At 47.5% G+C, this 26,260-nt stretch overlaps 3 protein-coding genes across 18 annotated transcripts in view; 1 reads left to right on the top strand and 2 right to left on the bottom strand.

Annotated features, from left to right (window-relative positions):
- The window catches only part of SEC31A (SEC31 homolog A, COPII coat complex component), a 39,592-nt gene extending 21,904 nt beyond the window's left edge, over positions 1-17,688 (bottom strand). For 3 of the 10 annotated variants that reach the window (XM_064416815.1, XM_064416816.1, XM_064416820.1), the window contains exons 1-14: positions 17,437-17,688; positions 16,856-16,938; positions 16,216-16,339; positions 13,948-14,146; positions 12,803-12,898; positions 11,126-11,266; positions 9,092-9,234; positions 8,048-8,147; positions 6,676-6,837; positions 6,365-6,517; positions 4,764-5,000; positions 4,135-4,209; positions 2,013-2,063; positions 1,206-1,283 (exon numbers count right to left, since the gene is read on the bottom strand). In XM_064416815.1, coding sequence (XP_064272885.1) covers positions 1,206-1,283; positions 2,013-2,063; positions 4,135-4,209; positions 4,764-5,000; positions 6,365-6,517; positions 6,676-6,837; positions 8,048-8,147; positions 9,092-9,234; positions 11,126-11,266; positions 12,803-12,898; positions 13,948-14,146; positions 16,216-16,339; positions 16,856-16,934 — 1,638 coding nt within the window. In that variant the 5' untranslated portion in view covers positions 16,935-16,938; positions 17,437-17,688. The remainder of the gene's footprint in view (positions 1-1,205; positions 1,284-2,012; positions 2,064-4,134; positions 4,210-4,763; positions 5,001-6,364; positions 6,518-6,675; positions 6,838-8,047; positions 8,148-9,091; positions 9,235-11,125; positions 11,267-12,802; positions 12,899-13,947; positions 14,147-16,215; positions 16,340-16,855; positions 16,939-17,436) is intronic. The other 7 variants (XM_064416817.1, XM_064416822.1, XM_064416821.1 and 4 more) reach the window with 4 other exon arrangements.
- Positions 17,689-18,234: 546 nt separating this feature from the next.
- On the top strand, positions 18,235-24,393 carry THAP9 (THAP domain containing 9). Of its 3 annotated transcripts, XM_064416806.1 has the most exons (5): positions 18,235-18,335; positions 18,408-18,603; positions 18,686-18,965; positions 19,216-19,366; positions 19,699-24,393. In XM_064416806.1, the coding sequence occupies exons 1-5, from the start codon at positions 18,256-18,258 to the stop codon at positions 21,605-21,607; spliced, it is 2,616 nt and encodes an 871-aa protein (XP_064272876.1). In that variant the 5' UTR covers positions 18,235-18,255; the 3' UTR covers positions 21,608-24,393. The 3 variants fall into 3 exon arrangements, with proteins under 3 accessions (XP_064272876.1, XP_064272875.1, XP_064272877.1); XM_064416805.1 differs by having other exon boundaries at positions 18,408-18,937; XM_064416807.1 differs by lacking the exon at positions 19,216-19,366 and having other exon boundaries at positions 18,408-18,965.
- LIN54 (lin-54 DREAM MuvB core complex component) overlaps positions 23,296-26,260 on the bottom strand; it is a 39,729-nt gene continuing 36,764 nt past the window's right edge. For all 5 annotated transcript variants that reach the window (XM_064416810.1, XM_064416811.1, XM_064416812.1 and 2 more), the window contains one exon: positions 23,296-26,010. In XM_064416810.1, the coding sequence (XP_064272880.1) occupies positions 25,809-26,010 (202 nt within the window). In that variant the 3' untranslated portion in view covers positions 23,296-25,808. The remainder of the gene's footprint in view (positions 26,011-26,260) is intronic.

Here is a 26,260-nt window from a genome sequence, read left to right as displayed (position 1 = left end):
AATTAAGACAGAGACCACTTTGTGTCTGGATTTTGGGATTTCAAACAAAACTTTCAATAATAAAAAACAGCATCAAAAGAGAAGTGTTTCTTCACCATCCATTTTCACAGCACAGGCTAAGCAAAGTGCAGAACCTGACCCACAAACCACCTCCTCTGTCACAAGCCATTGCTCCCGTACATGAAGAGAGTTCAGGAACACCCTGCTTGTTCAGCTAAATAGAAGGACACAGTAGACCAAAGCCATTCATTTGGAGGGGGAAACAAGTCTGAAACAAGCTTTATGTTTGGCTTGTGCAAAGGACACAGCATCTGGAAAATGATTTTGATGTCAGATAACACTGGATGTGTGTTTGGTATCAGTTGAGAGCATGTTATGACTACCACAGGAATAATGTGCCATACTTTATGCATGTGACAACACACCCTGATGCATCACTAGTGGCTTCAGGCCAGAATCACAAATATTTAGGTAGGCTAAGGTCATGTTTGGCTGTGAATTCTCTCCTAGAAGAAACATTTGTAATGAGATATCCAATAGCTTCATGGCTGCATACAGCAAAACCCTTACACTGTCAGACACATATGTCTGCCACTACAGAGCCTAAAGAACTAACAATCAATCAAGCACATAACCAAGGAGAGCATCCTGATCTGAGTGTCTTTAACAGGCTGTTTGTTATGTGGAGTCAAGTGCACCACCCCAACATGCAAGAGCCTTAAACCACTGTCCCCATCTCCACAGACAGCTGCAGACAGGCACCAAGCACAGGAAGCACAGCTACCAGCCCAAATTCTAATCCAAAAGGGAGACTGAGGGAATGGGGAAGAGCAAAGCTGGTCTGTTCACACAGCAATACACTATTTGCAGCGCTAGTGACACCTCACAAGGCAGAGGCTCAGTCCTTAGTGCTGATTAGAGACCTGTCCTCATATGTAAAACACAGGCTGAAAACAATCCTGTTCAAATGGTATGGGATCCCAAATGCTGACATAGTTGAGCAAAAACTGCCTGCAATAAACCTAGCTGAACATACTGCCTGAAGCAGATGGAAAAAAATATCATGAAGAGTCCAGTTTTACCATTATAAATAATTTTTTGTATATACTCAGCAGCAGGAAAAGCCAAGAAAATGAAATGCTGTTAAAAGAAACAAAGTAAATACAGGGGAGGTCAGCAGGGTTACACTAGAGGGCCACAGATACCTCTCCCAAGAACTGCTCCTCTGTAGTCTGGCCTTCATCCCCCTCGTTTGGCACAGATCCATCAGATTCTGCAGGAGCCTTCAGCAGAGAGAAGATGCCATAAAATCCACCAGCAAAAGAGGCAGAAATACTTTGCATTGCAGAGTACAGTCACCTTTCCACCAACCAACAGTTAGAACCAGACTGAAAATACCAGAAATGCATTGGCCATATATGCTTGAGCCTCACAAACAGGGCAGAGGCCCTGCTAGGTTTCCTTGCTTTCTGTCATTACACAGGACCTTGTGCTGTTTTCATCTTAGCTGCCTCAAAACATGCAAAAAGAAAAAAAAAAAAAAGCTTTCTTCCCCATGAGGCAGCTACAGATGACTTTGAATTGTCTGTGGCACAAAAGCACTGCAGAGTCCTGCTGTAGACTCAGGCCACTGCAATTACAGTGTGGGCAGTGCCTGAACTGCAGTTACCACTCTTGCAGGAAAAGTCACAGGACCACACGCTCAGTCCTGCTTTCTTTAAAGGCTGATGAAGGTGCTGCTCTTGAAATCAGGTGCCAATAAGACCCCACATTAAAACCTGTGACTGAGAGCCCTTCATTGGAAAAGAAGGGGGACATCTGAGTGGAAAAGAAGTGGTTATTTTTTTAAAATAACACCTTCATACTACTGAATGCTGGAACTTGCCACATGCTGGATTGTTTGTGACTTACTTTGGAACAGCTATCAAGTGGAAAGAAAAACTATTCTCACTTTACAAATTACTATAGCATTATAAAAGTAACCAGAGAGTTACATACATGTGTTTGCTTACCTCTCCCAAGGCACCATCTGCAAGACCTTCTTTATTCAGAGCAGATGTGATCTAGGAAACAAAGATTTAAATAAGTACCCTTTTAAAGAGGCAACAATTCTCAGATTGCAAAACTGGCACATGTAGCTACCACATTGCTTGCGCAACAGTTAACATGAAATTGAACACTTTAACACAAAACTAAAGCCATTTCCTCTTCCAGGCTGGTGATGGATTTACTACTAAGATAGCTGCACACCAAGCTCTGATGGAAACAACAGCTCTCCTACACCTTTAAACCTTTAATTGTCAGCTCAAAGGCCTCAAACCTCACTAGAGCTGCTGGAAACCACAGGAATAAAAGCAGTACCAGAACATGAAGGACAAAATCCTCTGTCTGCTCTGGTCAGGGAAAATAAAGCAGTGACAATCCTTGTGGAACACAAAACCTGTCAGGAAGCTGTGGTTGCTGACATCAGGCACTTTGTCAGGATGATGGCTAGGATTTTCCAAGGTAAAAAGAAGAGTTAAAATGCCCAGCTTTTAAGCAAAGCAAACCATAACTCCAGATTCAATTAGGGCTCTCAAACCCAGCAATTTTATGTATAGAGTTTCTATATTATTTCAGCATCAGGGAGCCTGGGTTTCACATTGCTCCTAAAATTATCTACTGCTTTTTGTATTGTAGCCTTTATTTTACCCTTGTAGGCTGGTTTGTGTAGAGAGCTGAGCTCAAATTGCTGGAGACAGTTTTCGCTTTCTTTTTTAATCACTAGTTTACAATAAAAATGAGAAATCCAGGACTTGGCTTGCATGAGAATCACAGGTTTTAAGAATATAACCCACCCTTCCCACGTTCTTAACAGCTTATTACAAGAAGCTGAAATCTGTGATCCATGTTTTTACTTTCCTAATGCTACCAATAATAGGAGAACCAAGTTGTGATTTAGTGAGCTTTCCATCTGGGTATCACAAACTTTCAGATGAGCTGCACTGTGTTGTTTCTTCACATGAAAAAAAACAAAACGCGGAGTCAACTTCTACGTGGAATGTTTTCAGAAAACAGCTACATAAAACCAGGACCTTGTAGCTCCTCCCATCTGTTTCCTAAATACTGAAATAATGGAATAGGCACAGCATTCCAGGCCACCCAGTTCAGCTCTGCCCATTTTCCCAGCTTCTCCCCACGCACAGGGTATATAAACCCAGAGCAAAAGCAAGCACTGGGCTTTAATCTCACGAGGCCACTCTGCAGAACCACTACTAAACTTCAACTGCATTCTCTAATTGAGAGCTGCTTTTCAATAACAGGATTACCCTTGCTGTGCTTGCCTTTGCACAAATATTTAGAAGCTGAGGACAAACTGTTATCAAAATCACGATTTTTTCCCCATAATCATATTAATTTTGCCCTGAAGGACATTTAATTTGTGAGCACAACGACACTTTAATGGAGCCAATCTTTGAAAATAAAACATTAGTTTGACATAATGAAAATTGGTCAAATGTTAAAATCCACTGAAACAGAACTGAAGAAATACTAGATAGTTCCTGGGTAGACAACTGAAAACAACAGAGCCAAAAGGCACAGCAGGTAACTCCCTGTAACACTGAGTAAAAATCTTCCAGCTGGGAAGAAAGGTCTATAATGATGTGAAAATTGCTTCCTAGTAATCCAAATTTTGCTTTTCCAAATGTAACCACGTTTCACCTCTGGGCTTCTTTTTTTTTTCCTTTTCCTTTCAAAAATGCAGGATATTTCCCTCAAACAAAAAGGACTGTCCACATCTAGTTAATGAAAACTGCTTACATGTTCTTCTGCCAGAAAGCCTAAAAGCAGATCCCATTCCACCATGCTCGAGTAGAAGGAGGTCACATAGTAAAGTTACATGAACAGCCTGAATCAATAAATATCAAAGCTTCCTGATGAGTGAGAATTTCACATCAACAATGGACAGCCAGATGCAGACACACCTCTGAAGTCTGCTGCCTGCTCTGGCATTTCCACTGAACACCCATATTGCAAGAAGACACAACTAATGAAAAAAAAAAAAAACTCAACAAAGCAAACTGTTTCCTGTAAGAATTCTGAAATTAAACTCTGAAATTCAAAAGTTATTTATCTCACATATGGCACATTTACCTTCTTCCTTAGATCATCCTTCTTGTATCCTAAGAGCTCGAGGTATCTAACACGTGAATCTTCTTCGAAGTTCACCTTTAAAAAGTTGAAGACTAGATTGAAATTCACAATTTCTCATTTTCTCCCTCACTGGCACAAATGACCCAGGGAGATTTAGTGACTGAGTAGAATGAATGTAATAAAGAGAAATGCAAAAATCTTCAGTGACTTGGGCACCCGAGCAGATGGGCAAGGCTTCCATGTGGTTACTGAAGGTGAACAATCTGTTTATCTGCTTCACCCGGAAACCTCTAAATGCTTAGAGTGAGCAGTGAAAAGCCCATCTGAAGCTATCCCAGAGCTTTAAACCTTCTCACCAGCTCCCTGTACAAATATGTGCTGATGGGGAATATCCAAAACCATGGGATACCCTCATCCACACCTTGGCTTAGCCACGACTCCACACAAACCCCACAAAGAGCCCCGATCCTGAGGACCCTCCCTCTTTTGCAGTGCCACGGCTTATGGGCACTATTCCCACAGCCTGCAGCTTTGGGTTCCCAGCACCTCTTCAGCTAAATGTGCAGAAGGAATGACCTCCTGGCTCTCCCAGTGCCTGGGGAGCTCCTGCAGGGCTGTCAGCCTGTTACCTTTAGGAAGGCCCACACGTTCCTCTCAAAGTCAGCCAGGGCCATGTCGATTTTCTTCTGGCAGTAGCTGACAAAGCCCTGGGACTGCACAGCCTCCTGCAGCTGGTTTGAGCGGGCCAGGAACTCCTTCTCTGTGACAACCTGGCTCACGTAGACGTGGGGATGCTGCGGCTGCTGCTCCATGCCCGGCTGCTGTGGAGGCTTGGTATTCTCAAACGTCACCAGCTTGCCTCCAAACTGGAATTGGAGCACACATACAGTATGTGAAAATACAAGTACACAGCAGGGGAACATGTATCAAAATGTATTTTATATAACATATATGATTATTGTCCAATAACTGAACACTCCTGACATCTGCTCATTTATTTGTTTCCCCCCCATCCCATACTTCTATGCCTGTAAGGAGCTTGTTGGATAAGTACGTTCACATCGAATAAGATTTGTAAGCACAGCCATTCCCGTGCCTGTTTTTTTCTCAGACAAAAGACAGAGCAGAAACTGAGAGCTAGAGCTGTGGGTCTGTGCAGTACCCAGCAACAGTGAAGTATCTCATGATATTGCAATGCAGTTGCCAAAGAAACCTTTACTTGACATCATTAAGTAAATGCTCAAGCATGATGTCTGCCCTGCTCTTGCCAGACTATTTAGCAGTTGAAACTACTGAGAGATAGGCAGTAAGTTGTGATAACATTTGAAGAGGTAAAATCAACACAAGAAAATAATTAGGAGCTTATGATATTATTTCATTCTATAGCTCAAAGTTAATTTGCACGGGTGAGTCCAGTAAAACCTGCATTAGAAAAGAGCAGAAACCTAGCCAGGGAAAAGACTGACACCTGGCTCCTAGGAAACCAGGACAAATAAGGGAATAAACATCATAAAATGACACATCAGTCAGTGGCTAGGCAACATCACTTCTCTTTGACAGGAGAAAATTGCATTTAATTTGCACATCAGATCATGAATAAACAGAGATATGATGCTGAAAATTGAGCAGTATTGCAGCAAAGAAATCAAATTCAAATGGACGGGCTAAAATCTCCAGAAGTTCCCAAATAAATGTCCTGTGGGTTTAGAAAATAAGCCAAGAGTGGAGCCAAGGAGCAAAAAAGCTGAGCTTGCCATCCCCTCAGCTGGCTCCTCTGCAAACCAACCAGCCATGGAGGAACCCACCCTGGTGCTGCTACAGCAACTCCTGCTACCTTGATCAAAGCTAACCTGGGTGTTCTCCACCATACTGACTCACATGAGTGCACTTTGAAGCTACGAAGTCTCAGATACTTGCCCACTTTGGTCTCATTCCCCCCCCCGTTACATTTATTTACTCTAAAGCAAGCACTGCACAGAAACAAAAGCGAAGCCCTAATGCCAAGACACAAATGAATGTCTCAGCAACATTTCCTTTCCCAAGCATTCTGGTCAGGATTTTGCTGTCACCAGTGCTCTGTCTGGAAGCTGCCCCGAGCATCTCCCATTATGATAACAAAGAGGAAGATCTCCCGAGCTGGAGCAGCACACTGAACTCCCCCCTTCTAAGGAGTTTAGCACTACCTCCCTAGCTGCCAGGCCAGCCCTGCCCATCCCTGTCTCCTCCTTACCGAGAAGGACGCTCCCATGGGTCGCCGGATCCACTTGGGTGGCTTCTTCAGAGGCATCACCACACTCTGTGGGGCAGTCTGCTGGGGAAGCTGCAGGGGAGGCAGGGGCTGGCCCGTGCCAAAGGGATCAAGGTTCCCAAAGGACGAGGAGAGCTTTGATAACACAAGGGGGAAAACCAAAGCGACATTACTCTAATAAACTAAACATTATTTGTGCTGAAGTGCAAGCAGGGCTGCAGACAGCCACTGAAGACTTCCCATTTTTTGTTCAGCCCCCCCCTTCTGTCCCTATTCTGAACATTTTTCAACACCTGGTCAACTTGCTTCTGCCTCAGGCCCTCGGCGCTGCCGCCCATGATGGAGTAGACACTGATGCGCCCGTCGAAGGAGGCTGCAGACAGCACAGCAGGGTTCCTCGGGCACCACTGGATGTCAAAGCACCACTGCGTGTTCGTGGGCAGCTCGTACAGCACCTGGGGGCAAAACCAAGCCCAACAAATCAGAGCTTCCATGGAGCACCCTGCCCGACAGCAACAACCTTCCCGTGTGCCCCGAGAGCGGTCTGCTCTCCCTCTCCCCAGCAGCCTCCCCAACACCACACACACTGACACTGGGCACACCCTGATGATCTCCTAACAGCAGAACATCACACACCACTGCTGCATCTCCTTCTCCTCCCATTAAATCTTCTGTTGAATCCTCACAGGACAAATGATGAAGGTGGGGTATGTCTGTGCTGTCCCACTGTGAGCTGCTGACATTCACACTAGATTATTCAGAGCTGATTTAGGTATCTTCACATGCTACATGGAGGAAGTCTGTTTTCACAGGAAAACTAAAAAAGGCAAAACCTGCACACCCTGGGCAGACAGCCTTTTGTGCCCTGGAACAGACAAGCTCCCTTTACAGCAGACATTTAACTATAAACTAGGAGAAACTCAAAATGCTAGCTGTCAGCAAAATGCTGTCTCCCACATAACTCATTTTTATTTTTTATTAAAAACATGCAGCATGATTCAACCACATGTAAAAACTTTGTAACAGCACAGGATCCAGCTCAGATAACTCATCTAACACTGTACAGCTTTTGCACTTTTGGCCAATGTCTGAATTTTAGAAACACTTTCCATGCCACAATTATTGCCCACTGGAGGCAAGGAGCCCTCCAGCACGTCTGAAGCATTTCTTCTCATCTAGGGACAAGCACTGTCTGAAAAATAGATCTGTATTCTCTTTGAAAGGTATTCCAAGGCTCAAAAGGATGGGGTGGGAACACATTTGAGTGTTCTGATCTGCTGCAACTATGGCAACCTACAAATACCCTCCTGGCTGGATAAAATTCTTATAGAAGGAAAAAGGCAATTGCAACACTGATCCAGACACACTGGACCCAAAACAAAAGCATATACTTAAAGTGGAGCCATTTCCATCTCTTATAATGAACAGCGACATCACTACTCAGTAAGAGAGAACTGCAAGGACAAATGTGTAATATTGACAATACCAGGAAGGAATCCTGCACCACCACAACAAGCTCAGAAGACACATACAGCAAATAGGATAGGGGGCAACATCCCACAGAAGCATCATTCCTAGGAATGCAAGCACAGGAACACGTGCTTTACATGTGCCACCTCTAAAAAAACCCAAAAATGTCTGTCCAAAGTGGTTTGCATACAATACCTCGCCTGTGTTAGGGTTGGAGCAGAGAATTTTAGCATCCTTCCCACAGCTAAGTAGCAGCTCTGGATCTGCCATACTCCAAGCAATGGCCAATATACCCCTGCATGAAAAGCCACAACAAAAACAAAGCTTAATGTAAATACAAAATGGTGATAAACAAAGCATATTTAGAAGTTCAGCATTCCATGTCAAAATGCCCTTTCCACCCCTTCCTCTTACAGCAGGAGGAATTTTTCAATGTTATCAGCCCTTGTTTTGTTGAAATAGATGTTTTCTATTTTCTGCATGAAAGGTATAAAGATGCAGCCATTGTATCTGATAATGAAATGCAACAGCCATATGGGAGAACCTGAGCATCAGTAACAACATGGTTTGTTTGCCTGTAGTGTCACTAACAGCCAGTGTGCAAACCCACAGGCCAGGTCAGTGACTAGAGAGTATTTCAGCTTTTTATTAGCAAGACATTCAAGTCAGCAGAACCCACTGGGAGCAGTTTTGGTAGAACCACAACACTGTTCTTCCTTCTTAAATCAAGCACTGGATTTGAGCAATAAGGAAAGTTTCACCAACAATGGAGGAAGGACAAGAGTTTAACAAAATCATCCACTAGACCAAAAATGAAGGCATTTAGGGGACTGAGGGGCACAGAAACTGTGCAAACCCACACAAGGATGTGCCTGGATGCACTTTAGTATGTTATTCAGTCAAAATTAACTACTACTAATTATTTTTTCCTTAGCTTCCTCTTTGTAAAAACCTTAGAAACAAACAAGTAGCTTCACAGTTTCAGCAGCCTGGTGAGTTTGTTTATTTATTTAATTTTGAGGCCTGTTTCCTTCAGAGCACCAAGCTCCAAAACCACAAGTCTTTCATGGCACAGGGCTGGCTGGTCAGCAAGCCAGCATCCAGCACTGGCTGCTGCTGAGATTGCCAGCAGCAAGGGAGCCTTCCTTCCCAGGGAACAGCAGAAGGGGGATATACAAACCAGGACAGTCACCAACATGCAAATACCATGGAGCACACCACGCTGTGCAAGACTCATACCTCGTGTGACTTTCCAGAACACGAAGTGGTGAGGAGGCAAATCTCAGGTCCCACATCTGAATAACAGGCAGCCTATCATCCTCTGAGGCCAAAACCATCTGGGTGGCAACTTCAGGGTGCCACGCCAAGCCTGAGCAGTGCATCTGAGGGGAGACATGGGGCCAAAGCATCACATAACTGAGCAGCACTACAGGAAAAAAAAAACTAGCCCAAATATGTCTGTGTGCATGGTAAAACACCACTGCAAGAGCATTTGCAGCTGTGTCTCCAGGCATTATTTCTGACTGCATTCAGACTGGGAAATTCTCCTTATTTCTGTGAATGAGGAGACTTGCACTTAAGTTTCCCAAGGTCCTTTCAGAGAGATTACACTGTGCTGACTTTTCCACAATCCTAGGTTTTAATGTGAGAAAACACTGAAGCTCACCATATAAACCTTTTCCTCTATTATTTTTATTGCTATTTTAATAAAAGCCAACCTTAGGTGGAGATTATTGTCATGAGAACATTGTATCACAGGCCTATCATCACATGATGAAGACAGCCTACTGTGCTGCTGTTATGTCAGACAAACAGAAAACACTGAAAGTGACATAGTTTATCAAAATATTAATACAATGAGGAAAGAGCTACTTCCCAGCAACCCACTTCTAAGTTTAATTTTTAGCTCTTGCTGTATCTTTGGAGTTTGTTATAACAATACTGTATTTAAAACAATAGAAAATTGTACAAATATGTCACTCTCCACGAGTTGAACGGCTGTTTTTTGCACTTACACTGCCTAAAGGGGTGGCACCATGGTTGTAACTATAGGAGGCAGCATCCCTGTAACCTGCTCAATACCACACTTCTCTGTGGCAAAATCAATAAAATCTTTCTGTGGTAGCCCCAAACAGATCAATAAGTGCTTTCTCAAAATTCAGTCATCACTGTGATAGGACACCTGAGTGCCTTGCCTTGCTTCAGTCTGCATCTGGCTATTTTAATTGACAATGCTGACAACCCCTCTTGCATAAATACACTCCCAAGAGCAAACTGGGCCAGGCACCAGGATCTCTGTCTATTGTATTTGCCAGGCACCCCCAACAAAGGCAGGAATGATGCACCTGACTCCATGTTCTCAGAAGGCTAATTTATTACTTTATAATACTATATTATATTAAAGAATACTATACTATACTAAAAAATACAGAAAGGATACTTACTGAATGCTAAAAAGATAATAATGAAAATTGGTGACTCTTTCCAGAGTCCCAACACAGCTTGGCCCAAATTGGCCAAAGAGTGAGAACAACTCACACCAGAATTCAATGAAACAATCACCTGTGGGTAAACAATCTCCAACCATATTCCATGTGTGAGCACAACACAGGAGAAGCAAATGAGATAAGAATTGGTTTCCTTTTCTCTAAGGCCTCTCAGCTTCCCAGGAGAAAAATCCTGGGCGAAGGAATTCTTTCAGAGAATCACAGAATAATGAGGTTGGAAGAGACCTCTAAGATCATCGAGTCCAACCTATGTCCTAACACCTCAGCTCAGAATCTGGACTATAGCACCAAGTGCCATGTCCAGCCTTTTTTTAAACACATCCAGAGATGGTGATTCTACCACCTCTCTGGGAAGAGCATTCCAGCACTTTATTATTCTTTCAGTCAATTTTTTTTTCCTAATATCCAGCCTATACCTTCCTTTTTGTAGCTTGAGCTTGTGTCCTGTGGTTCTGTCAGCTGCTGCCCGGTGGAAGAGCCTGACCCCACCTGTCTACAGCCTCCCTTCAGAAGTTGTACAGAGCAATAAGGTCACCTGTAAGCCTCCTTTTCTCCAGGCTAAACAACCCCAGGTTCCTCACAGGGCTTGTGTTCCCAGCCCCTCACCAGCCTCGCTGCCCTCCTCTGGACACGTTCAAGCATCCCAACATCCTTCCTAACCTGAGGGCCCCAGAATGTGAATGCCACATCTGTCACACAGGAATGGTGCCATAACCCCTCCCTGCACCCCTGTGCAAGCACCCCGCAGCTGCAGGAGAGAACTCACCCTGTTGTTGTGGTCACTGACTTTGATGATGGGCTCGTTCTTCCTGAGATCCCAGACGGTGGCTCGGCCGCTGGGGCTGGCGGACGCCAGGATGTGCTGCACTTGCCTGTTCCATGCAATGCAGCTGATGTCCTCCAGAGGCTGCCACACACACACAACACACTGTCACAACCCCGCCACACCGCAGCCCCAAACCCTGCTCCTGCCAGCACTTGCTAAGTGACAAATCTGCAAGGAGAGTGCCCCGTCTGCTGGGTGTGCTCTGGCATCCTTTCTACACGTGCTGTAGTGTGCAACACCTGAAAACACTGACTTTTAGATTTTCTCTCTTCAGTTATTTTCTGCTTTACAGTACTACACTTTAGTTATTAAAACAAGGCTAAGCAAAACTGTCTTCAAGAACAGAAAATTACTCCACTAAACTATAACCAGACATGTGAACTGCTCTTTTGTCTTGGACTATTAGGTCTTTATTTAAAAAAAAAAAAAAAAAAAAAGTTTGCTTAGAGAAATTCCATAGGTTTTCTCATTCCCCCCAATTCTTATTTTTAGACCAAAAATTAAAAGTAGTGTTAACCCAGCTCTTGTTGCCCTATTATTTCTAGTTGTCATTATGCATATGGACTAAAAGATATCCCAGCCTAAAAAAACAATCACTATTAGACATAAGTCCTTTACAGGGATCTCTAAGGTGGACATCCTCTTAAATGTCTACATGCTAATAAATTACTTGAACTAAACTAAGTAACCAAACTCCACAGAGTTTAAAGTAAAAATCTTTAAATTGAAGATTACTTCTCATCCCATTTGCACACTTTTCTGTCTCCCAAATTATCATGTAGCAATAAACCCAACCATGAACTTCTGTGGAGTTTTGTAACAGCAACAGAAGTGCACTTGCAGTGAAACAACTTCCTCCCATTCTTCCATTTCCTTCACAAGGCAAAAAGCACAAAAGACTATTGTTTTTCCCAAAGATCATCTTTAAGAGACACAGGCTAAACACCAGACCTTGAGCATAGCAATTAAACCACTCCCTGAAAACCACCAAGTTAACTGCAAAACCTATTGCCTCATCATCTGACTTCTCAGCAGCTGCTTTTTATCTTCCTCCTATTTTTCTCTGTGTACCTTCACCATCTTCAGACCTGTGCATGCCGTGAAACATGCAGAGGAAGACTAAAAGAGAAGTAATGGTTATGGCATTTGAAAAGGAGTGTAGCCTGAGAGACTCTGCTTGCTACTTGATAAAATGCAACATTTCTCAAAGATTAAGGGGACACTACAGCTTTCCCTGGCCAAATACAATTTCTTAACAAAAAGCTGCCACAGGAAGACAAGGCTGACTTGTGCAGCAGCCAAAACTGCAGGTCTGTTGTGGATAAAGCAGACATCACATCCAAGGCTGCTGCAGGGGAAGCTGAGCACACCACTCATAGCACGGACCCGTGCACACTTGCACTGACAGGCACAGCCAGGACACTGCTCTCCAGGGGCTACAAAAGCAGCAGCATCCAGGCAACCTTATATGCTGCAACTTTGACTTCAAGAGGCTTCCCCTCCTCCATGCTCCTGAGACTGCTTTAAAACTGCAAATTTCAATCAGCTGTCATGTAACTGCCATGCACCCTTTTAATAAGTCTGCTCTGGAGAATTTAATAAACACAAATCTGGTACCTGTGTCTTCACTCCTGGTGTCATTGGTGTAGCAAAGTTGTTCAAGTCCCAAATATAGATTTCAGACTCATTAGCACCAGAGGCCACCAGATTAGTCTGTAGGAAATATTAATAGACATTAAGAGCATTTCAGCATCAGCTTTCCCAGCCTTAGCTGCTGGGAGGCATCAGATCTGCAGGACTCTGTGAATTTCCCCTATCTGCTCAGGATATAGGAAAAGATACAGGGAAAATAGTGACAGGGCAGAGGAGGAAGCAGTGCTGCAGTTTTGGCCACCACAGAGCTTGGCTCAGGACAGTGTGGCATTGCTGCCCTGCCCACAGTGAGTGCAGCCATCCAAAGTACTCCTGCACCTGGGATGCAAAAGTCCAGGCAGGGCAACATGAGCCAAGGTCACCAAGTGCCCTTTGGTCACATTTTGTGGCTGATAACAGGCAAGTCCTGAGTTCACTACAGGCAGAAAGGGACAGGAAGCGATTCAGAGAGGACACAATGAACACAGGGCAGCCCTGCTGGAGGCAAGTGTGCAGGGACAGAAGTGTTATTTAGGAAACAAATCCAACTGAATTCTCACACAGCTGGTGGCAACAAGGAAAAACCAACACAGTATCTAGAGGGAAGTAAATGCTCATTGGTGGTGTGGGAAGGACTGTTGTTTTTGAGAGCCCTTCTGCTCAAGAGGCCACATGGCTGTGTTTCCTTGCTGTCTCCTCTTAGGAAGGGGGCCTTGAAGGTGAATCCTACCCAATCCCCAAAGGAGAGACCTGAAAACTGATCTCACCAGAAAAATGAATGAGAGCACGTAATTCCTTTCTGTGTGACTGGCATAATGCACAGAAGCTAAGAGAAGAGACTGACTAAAAACACCCTGAAGAGCACCTCTACTTGACACACAAGCAGAGCTAAAAAGATCAACTAAATTGACAAGGTAAACTGATGAGGGGAAAGAACAAATTAAAGAACTTTCGTTCCCCATTATGAAATGCCAGTAATGGGACAGGTTTTTCCTACTAAATACAAATAGACACTCAAAAACCAAATACAGCTCATGCTTTTCAGGGAAGGCAAGCAGCAGAAACATCTGAGGTTACAAGTTAAGACAGGCCACTCCTGGTATGTTAAGAGAAACAGCAGAAAAACCAACCTGGAACATGTTGACATCAAGTGCTCTCACTGGTCCCGTGTGCTTGTCTTTCTGGGCTATTATTACCTCAGCCTCTCCATCTAAGATTTTGGCTGAGTCATACAAGATGACATTTCCATTTTCACCCCCAGCAATCAGGACTCCAGACACTCTGTCCCCCGAGGTCATGCTGTGAGGGCCCCAGATCAGCTTGTGGTACCTGCAAGACACAGAGGGCCCCACACACTTAGACCCATCCACCACCAGCTCCCTGCAGGTTGATACATCCCATTTTTGCTCACCCCAGCTAGAGTCAGAGAAAAGCATGGCCTGGTTTTCTCCCTAAGGACAAGTCTCAGCACAACCCTTTCCACGAGGAAGGCATGCCCCAATTCTGCTTATTAACAAGAGGCACAACGTGCACAACATCTCCAATCTCCTGCTTTCAAAACCAGGTAAGTGCTCCCAACCACAACAGCAGGCATCAAAGTAAGGGCTGAAAGCCCATCCAGCCACAGCCTGAGAAAAACCTCTGCTATCTGCAAGCAGCTTCATACAGGAGAAGAAACAGGTGAAACTAGAAAAATTCCATATGCTTTTCCATATCCATGCAAGTGTTTTGTCTGCCATGCCAGGGACTCAGCAAGTTTAGCCAACATCACAGACTCATCTCTTGGACCACAGCCTATTTTCAGGCTAACTCAAGAGGAATCAAACATACTTCCAGAACTTAAGAACACTATTGTGTCTATCTGTAAATAACCAAATTCCCTTCAACTCAATTAACCTCCTGCATAAGCAAAACAGGATTCCTGTGCACTTAGCCATGCAAAGAGTATGTTCTGCATAAAATGACACAAGCACTTGTCAACTCTTATGCAAGCACAAAGCAAACCCACACTGACTGGAAGGAGGCAAGGAGACACCTTAGCATCACTGTAATATTGCTCATCTATTTGTTACCTCTGGGCAATCTTCAAGGAACCTCTTTAAATCACTGCAACTTTAGCATAGTAAGATAGGACTGCAGAATGCTGCCCAAAAAGCACATGCTGGGTGAGAAATACCATAACAGCCAAGTGTCCAGGCTCCCAGTGTTGAGACTACAGCAGGGGCTCACCAAAGAATGATGCTACAAATGGCAATGGGTCTGTGATATCAGACAGACCCATTCCTGGGTATGATTTTTATGCTTCTGCACCTAATTATGCAAGTTTATGATAAATGAAGTAACTGACAGGGTTGTCCAGGCATCACCAGCAAGACTGAACAGGACTTAAAACAACCCAAACTGAAGGCAGGAAACAACGAGGAACAAACCCCAAAAATTAACAGTGCAATTAATTACTTCACTTTTGCCCTTTACTCTTTCCAAGATAAATCATGGTTCTATAAAAGCAGTGCAAAACTTTGCCTGGAGGGCAATTAGGGATTTATCTTTTGTGTGTCTAATCACCTGGACATTTTCATTTGCTGAAAACCAAAATACAGCCTCACGTATACACTGCTATCTAATCTTAAATTAGAAACAAACAAACAACCCTCAGCCCCATTTTTAATGCATTTTCTGGGGCAAAGTCAAATTCTTGTGTTGCTGGTCAAGGGAAGTACTTTCAAAGGAGCACTGCATCCTGGCTCTAAGGAGTGCTTCTAGAAATTCAGAAAGCAATGGCAAGTCTTCAAGAATGTCAGTCACAGTTAAAACAATGCAGAATGATAAAACTCAAAGATCCAACACTGCCTCCTGCTCTGAGCAGATCAGCAGGACATGTTGACATCAGCTCTGCCAGAGAGCTGCTATGAGTGCTGCTGAGATGGAAAGTGTTTGCTCTGATGCTAAGAATATTTGTCTGGATAAGCAGACAGTAAGGAACTGACAGCTGAGTGGAGCTGTGCAGCCAGGAATTTGGCTACAACATAACCCAAGTTAGTTATGTTACAGGAGTCTCCCTGAAATGCCTAAATACAAACAGGATGGTGCAATATGAAAAGTTGCCACCATATTTTCACAATTTCACATTTTCTTCTGTTTCCTTGTGAATCCCAGAGGCTTCCTGAGATAAAGGGCCCACGCATATATTCAAAACCTTTCTGTTTATGTCAAAGCATGAGCTGCTTTCTTAGAGTCCAAGATCACTGTCCCACAGTATCACTTGCACACACTTGCCTTCATCTTTCAGTGCTGAGCTTCTGCTTCTCTCCTCAACAAGTGCAGCCAAACCACATGAAGTGACATTTCTACACATAACAGCTCCACACACTGTACTTTTCTCTTACAACACTGCCTACCTGTGTGAGGAGGAGAATGTGGCACAGCTCTTCATATCCAGTGAAGGGTCTGCTAAGTCCAACTCAAATATTTCCAGAGAAGCACTTGTACTGAAGGTTGCATCCAGCTGCTGAGCTGACGTACCTGCGAGGAAGCACGCCTGGCAGTGAGAAAGCCACGACACACAGAGCAGTAATGATAGACAAGAAGGGGAACAAAAACATCATCCTTTCAAAAAGGATCCTGAAATAGGGTCAGGCTTCTGTTTCTGTTACTTAGATGTTGTTCTACACAACTCTCCTCCCCATGGCTCTTTGTTTGGGCGTTTCTTAATGAGTATGAGCAGAAAAGCTTTGTGCAAGTAGCTCTCCCTGATGATGCACAGAACACGATTAAAGTTACAAAGGAGTCACAAGTGACTAGTGCTTAGGATTGGTGTCACCTTCCCCTGGCAGAAAGAGGAGGATGCTCGCTGTCACTTGCAGAATGCAAAGCATGCTTTTATCAGCACAATGCAACAACTCCACAACACATACCCCACTCCAGCCCCCAGGACACAGAGTAACTCCTACAGCTTTCAGAAATGGCCCCTTCATTCAGGGTGTGCAGCCACTGCACACAGCCCGAGGTCTGCTAGCACGTGCTTCCCAAAAAACTCACCTGTGGCCAGGTAAATGGGGTGCTGCTGGGCAGGGCTCCATGCCTGCATGGCAGTACGGTCTACTTCCTTCAGCTTCATTGTGCTGAAAAGTAAGACCAAGACAGGCGATGATGCTGAAATGGTGCATGGTGAGCCTGCACTGCCACGGACTCGGCAGAAGCAGCCGCAGGGACCACATTGCTAAAGATACCCCTGAGACAGACAGACAGCCCATCCCCTCCAGAGGACAGCCGGGGGAGGGGAGGGACAACTCTCCCTTGGCAGAATCACACTGGCACGCAGAGGAAACAGACGGCTGCTGAACATCACGCAGGAAAACGTGGGCAAGGCAGCTGTGAAAGCCCTCTTCCCACAGCACCGAGCCACCGAGCACCCCTCCGCGGCTCCTGCCCGAGCCCACGAAGCAAACCCAGCCCCGGCAAGACCCTGCCCAGACACCCAGCGCCTCATCCTCGGCTCCCGCTTCTCCCCGAGGGCTCCCCCGCCCCGGGCCAGCGGCACCGCCGCCCTCGCCCCGCTTCCGACGGGAGCCGGAGCAGAGCAGCAATAAACCCGGGGGTTTCGCCGTGCCTGCCCTCACCTCGGCGTCCCCGGCGCTCCCCGTGCCCGGACTGCTCCAACGTGGCAGCCCCGGCGCCGCCTCCCGGCCGCCACCGCCTTCCGGGCGCGCCCCGCGGCTTCCGGGCGGCGCCGGGGCCGCGCCTCGCCGGCCCGGGGAGCGGCGGGCGGCCGCGGGGAGCCGGGGGTGCAGGGAGGGTGTGTGTGGGGATGTGCAGCCGCCTCCTTCCGCGCGTGTCCTCCGTGTTCCTCGGGGCGGGAGCAGCCATGGGCCCTGGGGAAGAGGGAGACTGGTTAGGGGCGGCGGGAGCGGGGGAGCCGGGGCACCGCGGTGCCGCCTGTCCTCAGCTCAAGGGCAGTAATCATGGCGTGCTCATGATGTGAACAGCAGTGAGGCTCATCACGGGACAGGGGCCACCCCAGGGCGGGGGAACAGCCCAAGGGAGCTCAGCCGGCTCCCGCAGCCGGGGGCGGCAGCCCCGGACCCACCTCCTCACGGCAGCCGGGGCGCGGCTCCGCGGCCGCCCGGCGGGCAGGCACGGCGCGCGGGGCGCGCGCGGCGGGAGAGGCGGCGGGCGCTGCCGGCCCCGCTATAAATAGGGGCTGCAGGCGCGGCTCCCATTGGCGCCGAGGATCGCCGCTCGCCACTGGCTGCGCCCGCCGCCGCTCGCGGTTGGCTCGGGCCGCTCCCGGTCCCGCCGCCGCGCCCAATGGGGCCGCGGTCCGGCGGGCCCGGCGGCCAATGGCGAGGCGGCGGCCGGGCGCGCGGGCGGCGGCGGCGGCCAATGGGCGGGCCCGGCGCGGCGCGCGCGCGGCGGCAGGCGCGGCGGCGGCGGCGGCCATGACGCGGAGCTGCTCCGCGCTGGGCTGCACCGCCCGCGACACCGGGCGGAGCCGCGAGCGCGGCATCTCCTTCCACCAGTGAGTGCGCCCGCCCCGCATCCCGCCCGCCGGCCCGCCGGCCCTTCATCCCGCCGCCTCCCTCTACCGCAGGTTCCCGGTGGACGCCGCGCAGCGCCGCGAGTGGATCCGCGCCGTGAACCGCGTGGACCCGCGGAGCCGCCGGGCGTGGCGGCCCGGCCCCGGCGCCATCCTCTGCTCCCGACACTTCGCCGAGGGGGACTTCGAGCGCTACGGGCTGCGGCGGAAGCTGCGGCGGGGCGCCGTGCCCTCCCGCTTCCTCCCCTCGGTGCGGGCGGGATCCGGGCGCGCTCCCCGCTGCCGCCGGGGTCCCGCCGTGCGCCCTGACCTCCCCTCTCTTCCCCCGCCAGGAGCCGCCGGGCGCCGGCCGCAGGAGGAGCGGGAGCCCCGGCCGAGCGCTGAAGCAGCCGCTGCCCAGCCCGCCCGCCGGGGACCACAACTACAGCCTGCAGGGCCAGCGGGCGGCCGGGCCGGCGCCGCACGCCCCGCGGCTCCAGCAGCCGCCGCCCGCCGCCGGGAGAGGCGGCCCCGCGCCGCGGCGCAGGAGCGTGCCCAGCTTCCTCAGGGAGCTGGTGGAAAAGCGGCTGCTCTCTGGGGAAATCGTGAGTTTGCTGCAGGCGCAGTTTGCAGGTACTGCCGGGGCGCTTGCTGAGGCAGAGCGCGCTCCCTCGGGCCGGTTTCGTGTCTTTGCTTCACCAAGGACGAGGCGAGGCACGGCGGTACCGTGTCTGAGCCCTACGCTTCACGCCAGACTTCAGGACTGAGTTGTCCAGAGGAGGCCATGCTGTTGCCTTGTATTCTGCATTTGTGTCATGCATCCCTCTGTTTCCAGCCGTTTATTTGTTTCCCTAAAGTTGACCTTTTGTGATTTCTTAAGCAGATTTGCCTCGAGAGTTGCACAGCTGGAGGCAGATGGCAGACTACTCACCAGAAATGAGGCAATTTGCTTGTCTTCTCCATCTCTACCATATTAAGGCCTATGATTACCTACGGAAGATTCTTCCCCTCCCTCATCCTTACAGCCTGACAAAGCAAGTTTTTAGTTATTCATTCATTAATTCAAAATGTATTTCCAGTACTCGTGTAGAAATAGGTGTAACACATCTGTCCTGAAGCTGCTTTGTTACTTCCCTGCATGGTCAGTACTTTTCTCGGCTTCCCACTACTAGGGTGAGAGGAAAGAAACTCGGACTATGCATGAAGGAAAGCAGGGCTGCCTCTTTGCCCTGCATGTCTCAGCCTGCCCTGCAGCTCTGGGCATGGCTGACCACGTCCTAAGTGGTAAAAAGTGCTGCCTGTTGCTTCAACTTTTCCAGAATCACATCTCCTAATCACATCCTGCTTTTTTTTTTTTTTTCCCCAGCTGGCTGTCTAATAACGAGGCTGCTGCGGGCTTCAGCAGTGACATTTTTCTCCAGCTTCAGGAAAAGGTGGAGAGAGGGGATCAGGCGTGCCGCTACTGCGCCGTGCTGGTGCAGGACGTGTCCCTGCAGAAGCAGCAGCAGTGGGACCCACAGAGCAAGCAGCTGATGGGCTTTGTTGACTTGGGAGCAGGCGTCCTTGACGCCGACGAAGCTCCGCTGGCCTCGGAAGCGATAATCCTCATGGCAGTCGGCATCTGGAGCCCTTGGACAGCTCCCCTGGGCTATTTCTTGGTGAGCAGCACGTCCGGCTGCTTCCTCGCTCAGCTCCTTCGTCAGGCCATCCATAAACTGAACAGCGTTGGGATCGTGGTCCTGGCTGTGACAGCGGGTGCCTCTGCTCGTGGTGCTGAGACTGCCAGAGCTTTGGGCATCAGGATAGATCCCAAAAGGATTCAGTGCACCTTCCAGCATCCACCTGGCTCTGCTCACAGCATCGCGTACTTCTTTGATGTTCGGCATGCCCTCCTGCTGATAAGGAATGCTCTGCAGTGTTTCCAGAAGGTCGAGTGGCTCGGTGACCCCGTGTGGTGGCAGCACGTGGTGGAGCTGGCAAATTTGGGCGAGCAGAAGGTGTTGGAGTCGGGCAGGGCTGGGAGTAAAGGGAGTTACCACCTGAAGGTCAACCTTGCCAGCCTGCTGTTCAGCGAGGGTGCTGCTGAGGCACTGGAGCACCTCCAGAAGCTGGGCCTGGCCTCGTTTCAGAACTGCAGCGGGACTGTCAAGTTTGTGCGTCTGATGAGCTCCCTGTGCAATGTATTTTATGGCAGAGGTCCCTATGGAAAGGAGCCTTTGCTAGCTGGGAACTACACGAAAATCAGCAACCTCTTTGATGAGGCCAGGAGCTGCTTTGTCAACTTAACAGACTCGGTAGGGAGATACATTATTAAGAGCAAACGCAAACTGGGATTTCTGAGCTTCTTGCTCAATGCTGAAAGCCTCAAGTGGCTTTCCTCCAACCACACATGTCCAAAAGGCACTCCTTCCCACCACCTCCACACACGTGCTTTCAGCCTGGACCCTCTGGAGCAGTTTCTGAGGGCTCTCCAGCAAGCCTGTGGCAGCAGTGGCAGCCCCACCTGCGCTGTGTTCCAGGCTGCTTACCACAAACTGCTGGCCAGCTGCAGCCTGGCCCCCGGCTCACCACCCAGCAGTGGCCCTGCCAGCCCCTGGGATGTAGCCCTGTCTCAGGGGAGAGCTGTGACTCTGGGCAGCATTCGTGCTCAGTGTCACCCAGCTCCTGGGAGGACTGTGGCCCCAGAGCACCCCTACAGCACAGGCCTGCTTTTGCCCAGCTCTGCCCTGAGCGACGCGCTGACAGATCTGTCGCTGTGCGCACAGAGCCTCACCTGCATGGCTGGCTGGGTGGCCGAGCAGTTGGCCTTGGACTTGCAGTGCGAGGCTTGCCTTGCCTCTCTGTTTGAGGCAGATGAGAGCAGGCTAAGATGCAGGTCAGTGCTCTACGTAAAAAAGTTAGGTGGTGTGAGTCTGCCCTCAGCCAGCGTGCACCACATAACAAGCATTTCAGAACAAGTCCTAAACCGATACAGCAAAGTAGGAGGTGCCAACAAAAATACCAAGCTGTGGCATTTGTGTCTAGAACAGAAAGTCTTCCAGGAGCTTCTGGAAGAGAGCCCCCTCTTTCCCACCCTCACAAAGCATTTATTTGAGGAGGAGCTAAGCATCAACAACCACTACACACTCTTAGTAAAGGAAATAACACGGTGTTACTTAAATCTAAGAACATGCCCCACCCAACACCTGAATTTAAAATACCCTTGTGGAAAGTACAAATTGAAGAGACTGAAGGGAAAGCATTTGTTTCCATCACCATTGGGTAGCTGTCAGTGAAGCTAAGCACACACTTGGTCTGAGTACTCTGTGGTTCCAAGGATGGCTGTTCCTTGTTTAGGCTCAGTGCTGGACAGATCTAGGCAACACACATGAGGAAACAATGCTGGCAAAACTAGTATTGATAAGCAGTGATGTTTTGGGCCACTGCAAATCCCCTAATCAGAGCTTAACTGAGCAAAGCAAGGAAGTTTATCCCATTTGCTGTCCTTTCTATCAGTCCTGCAAAGCAGCCACAAATTTCATGAAATTTAGAAGGCAGGTCAGGATGAGCCAGGGTTGCTCCAGGTGCTTGGGGCAGGGGTAGGAGACTGCAGTGTTCCTGGAAGTGCTGGGTGGTTTCAGTGCTCCACGTGCTCTTGCCAGAAGAAAACTGATAGTTGGTGGGGTTGCAGGAAATCACATGCACTGGCACTTTGATTTCACCAAAAAGATGTGCTTTATAAAAGCTGGGGGCAGGAGAGCTTGCAGAGCTTCTACTTAAATAGGAAAACAAAGATGGGAGAAGAAAGTGCACTCAAGTTGTACACAAGCTCTAATCTCCTTTCCAATATGTCTTATCAAACAGCTAAAGATACTGGTCCAGTCTAGATCCTCTGGCTCAGTGCTGAGCCTGTGACCAGATTGCTGTGTCCAGTGGCATCCAGGAGCACCAATGCCCTCCTCCAGGGGCAGGAACACATGGGTGTGCTACAGCAGGGAAAGCATTTCAGTTCCCATTTCATGGTCCCATCCTCCCAGGGCTGGCCTGTGTCCTGCAGCCCAGGGCACACAGCACCCTCCTTTCAGTGTTTCCACTGAGCACTTGAACCACAGCTTTGGTGCCACCAAGTAGGACAGGCTGCTTCAGTTGGTTCATTTCCATGGCAAGGAAGCTGCCTCCAGTGCTTTGCCTGGAACAGCAAAGTTTAGCAGAACTGCTGCTAAAGTTTTGCTGCCATGCAAAACTGGAGTTGCATCCATAGAGGTGGAAGGCAACAAATTCCCACAAAACGTGCTGTTCAGTCACTCTTAAGATCCATGATGGAGCTGGGATGAAAACTGGTGATCTGCCACATCCTAGGGCAGTAATAATATAAAAGGTATCCTTCTGCCTACCAGTGACTTGACAAAACTCCCTGGTTGGTTTGGGTTTCTCCTCCTTCCCTTAGTTTTGCTGTATCCAACCCTTCAAGCTCTGCTTTGAGAGCAGCAGCACCACAGAAATTCATACAATCAGTGCTGGGAGGAACAATCCAGAACCTCTGGGCTTTTTTTTTCCCCAGTCCAAATATCTATGCAAAAAACCACGTTGAAGCCATCACAGTCATGGAGCCATTCCAGCTACAACAGACTTTGCAGGAAACTATTCCCTCCCCTCTACATGTGATTTTTGGAACAACTGGCAAAATGCTGCTGAAGTCTCAGTGACAGATTGGTTGCAATCATGTAATATTGGAACACTTGCATTGCCTCCAGCTCTAAGATGAGTAGTTATGAACTGTGCCATGGATTGCTGTGCACGACAGCACACCAGTAACCAAGGGATATTTATTTATCTCTGATAGCATTTGGTCTCACACTGAAAATCCAAGTCAGTACTTGCATCAGAAGTGGACCTAGCGTTAACAATTTATTTTGATATTTCAGTGACAAACCTTCTGTGTATATTTGTCAGTGCTGAAGCAAAGGAGTGCAAAAAAATCATATTTACAGAATAGTATAAATGTTTATTTTTTGTGATTTATCTGACTGTTTTATTTGTACAATATAGAAAAGTGTATTCTTTGAATAGGTCTTGTAAATATAAATTTAATTTTTCTACTTTTGGATGTAAACAGAACTATAAAATGAATCCTTGCCCCATTCCCAATTATTTTTTATGTAACTGGATGAACTTGACTGTTAATCTTGTCCAGCAGTTTGATGCAAATGGCTAAGGAAGTACAAAATCCAATTCATACACTCTACACCAGGGAGAAGGGAGAGAGGAATCCAAGCTTAATATTTGAGAAAGCTTGTTCAAAACAAAATAGAACTAAGAGCATTTGATTGCACCTTCAAAGTCTTTACAAGCAAAATATTCTCCAGCAATGCCATCATACATAATTACAACTGTAATCTAAATTTCACAAGTGCTTTTGCACACTGTATATAAATACACATCACAAAAGGTGCAATTTAGAGTAAGACACTGAATATATACAAAATTAACACAGATTGAAGTCTAAACAAAAGGCATATTGCAATCTGTTTGAAAAATAACGTAAGTAGGTATTACTTTATTCACTTACACTAATTTACATTTATACAAATCTTACTGGACAGACTATATTAGGTCACTAGAAGGGAACGGAATATCTGCACTATCTACAGGTAAAGTTACTGCACTGATTTTTTAGTTAATCCAAGTCCTAATAATGAAAAATGTGGCATTTACTTACACGAGAGGTGGATTCCCTTTTCAGAGATTTGCACAAACACTGCTATTTATGCTCAGGGAGATGTCCTTAGCAGAGAGAGCCCTTCAGACAGTGACTGGGTCAGACCTGGTCTGTGAGCCCACCACTGCTGCTGACTGCCTCCCAAGCCCTTCATGCCTCCCAGGCATTTCAAGGAGGCACCAGAAGAGGGTCAAGGGCCTTCTGTGCAGTGCACAGGGCTGAGAGGTGAAGCATCCTCCCACCCTACTGCCTTCACACACAGAGGCACAAATCTCTGCTGCTGGTGTGCCTAGCCCCTACCTCTCCCCACCCTGGCCCTGCATTTCTCTGTATTTACAGTTTTATAGAAGGAATACAAAATCCCTTTTGGAAAAAACATAGCTAGTTCAGGCTGCAGTGAGGCAGGTAATAAAAATGCCTGTGATTAAACACGGTTAATGGTGTACATGATAGGTGAGTAACCCACCAGGTTAATTCTGCAAATGTGTTCCCCTATCAAAAATGTGATCTGATATTGCCTGTAACAAATACTGAAAAAAATCCCCTGCCTTAGTCTATGCCCAGCTATAGCTGATTGCCCCCCATTTAGTGTGAAAGGATCTGTGTCTGTTTTTGTAGCAATCCTGATTCTGTGCTAGTACTTTCTCTGATCACAGCTCTCACAATTATCTTAAACAAAATAAAAGAGCCCTTATGCCAAGTAAATTGCCAACATGGAGAGAAGCAGCATCCTGAATACCCACAGCAGGCTGAACATGATCCCTACCTGCGTTTGTAAGTTGATTCAGATGCAGATTGTCATCTCCAGTGACTTCAGCTTCTCAGGCCTAAACACTTTCCCAGGGCTACAGCTTGATCCTAGAAAACACAAGGGACTGCACAGCCCTACTTCCAGTGAGGGGTTAGGCTGCTGCAGACCTCTGAAAACCAAGCTTCACCCAAACAACAGCATCAATCTGCTACACACTTAGCTAACACTACGCTGGGCAGACAGTCTGGCATTGTGTGTGGCTGCTCTTGCTCACTTCTGAGGACAGGCCACTGTCTCAGCCTTCAAGTTCCAGCTTAAGAAACACCTCAGCACTCTGCCCCATTCCTATCAAAACTTCCCTGTAATGCCATTCGCCTCTATACTCCTTGGGCCCTGCTCCAGAAACATTCTCTACCACTTGCTCAGTGCTACATCTGCAAGCAACCCCTCTGTATTATTGCCTATGCATCTCACAGTGCTCCATGCACTACAGGGACATGCTGTGTCAGGTCCTAAATACAAGTACTACCTTCCATTTAGATGCTTATTTCTACCTATTTCCTTTCAGAATTATCTTGGATACACTGGTACCTCCATATTACAGGCCTGTCAGCAAAAGCATGACCTGGCTGTTGACATCACCTGTGTTTTCCTGTATGCACAGTGATGCAAATCCATACACTGTAAATAATATATATTATAATAATTTATATATGCCCTTCAGACAATTATTCTGGGGGAAAGGGGAGAACACACCTAATTTTTAAGAAACCCTGGGTAAAAGCTGTACATTGGGAAGAAGAACTGACTTTTAGGCATTGTCTGACATAGAAGAGGATTTAGCTAAGATTTAAAAGGCTCTACATCTTGTTATAAAAGAATTTCTCGTTTCAATCTTACACGGGTCAATTTACAACAAGCACCAAATTAACAAATATTATTAAATCCATCCTTTACGCTAAACCAAAGTGTCCCTGTGCCTTAAGTGTTCTGTTCAGTCCGCTTCATTGTGGCTCATGTGCACGAGTCAGCAGTTCATGGCACAAGGGTCACCTTTGGACTTCCCTGCAGAGCTGATAACCCTCATCAGACAGCGTCCAAACTCCTCCAGGATCATGCGCTCTGCCGCAGCTTTGGACTTGCCCGTCTTCTCCGCTTGCTCTGCCTGTGCCAGGAGGCATTCACAGGTTGCATCGGCCACCTCCTTGGTGACAAACGTAAAGGGCAGCCTGAAACAAAGGGACACCCACTTAGTGTCTGCAAATACACACAAGGCACCTAACTCCGGGGCTGGTAACTTTTTAGTCCAAGGACTGATGCGATTTCATCTGCCCCATTGCTTCCGAGAGCCTTTAGGCAGTGAATAAGCCTCAGTTAACAGCAAAGGAACTGGTGGGTCAGAATCCCTACTGTTACAGGAACAAAGTGTTCCATTCACCTGACTACTCCCACCTCTACAGCTTACACAGACAAGGCTCA

The sequence above is a fragment of the Passer domesticus genome, chromosome 4, assembly GCF_036417665.1.
Source record: "Passer domesticus isolate bPasDom1 chromosome 4, bPasDom1.hap1, whole genome shotgun sequence".
In the NCBI taxonomy this organism is placed as follows: Eukaryota; Metazoa; Chordata; class Aves; order Passeriformes; family Passeridae; genus Passer; species Passer domesticus.
Note: the sequence above shows the minus strand (reverse complement) of the source record. Positions and strands in the feature narration are given on the sequence as shown.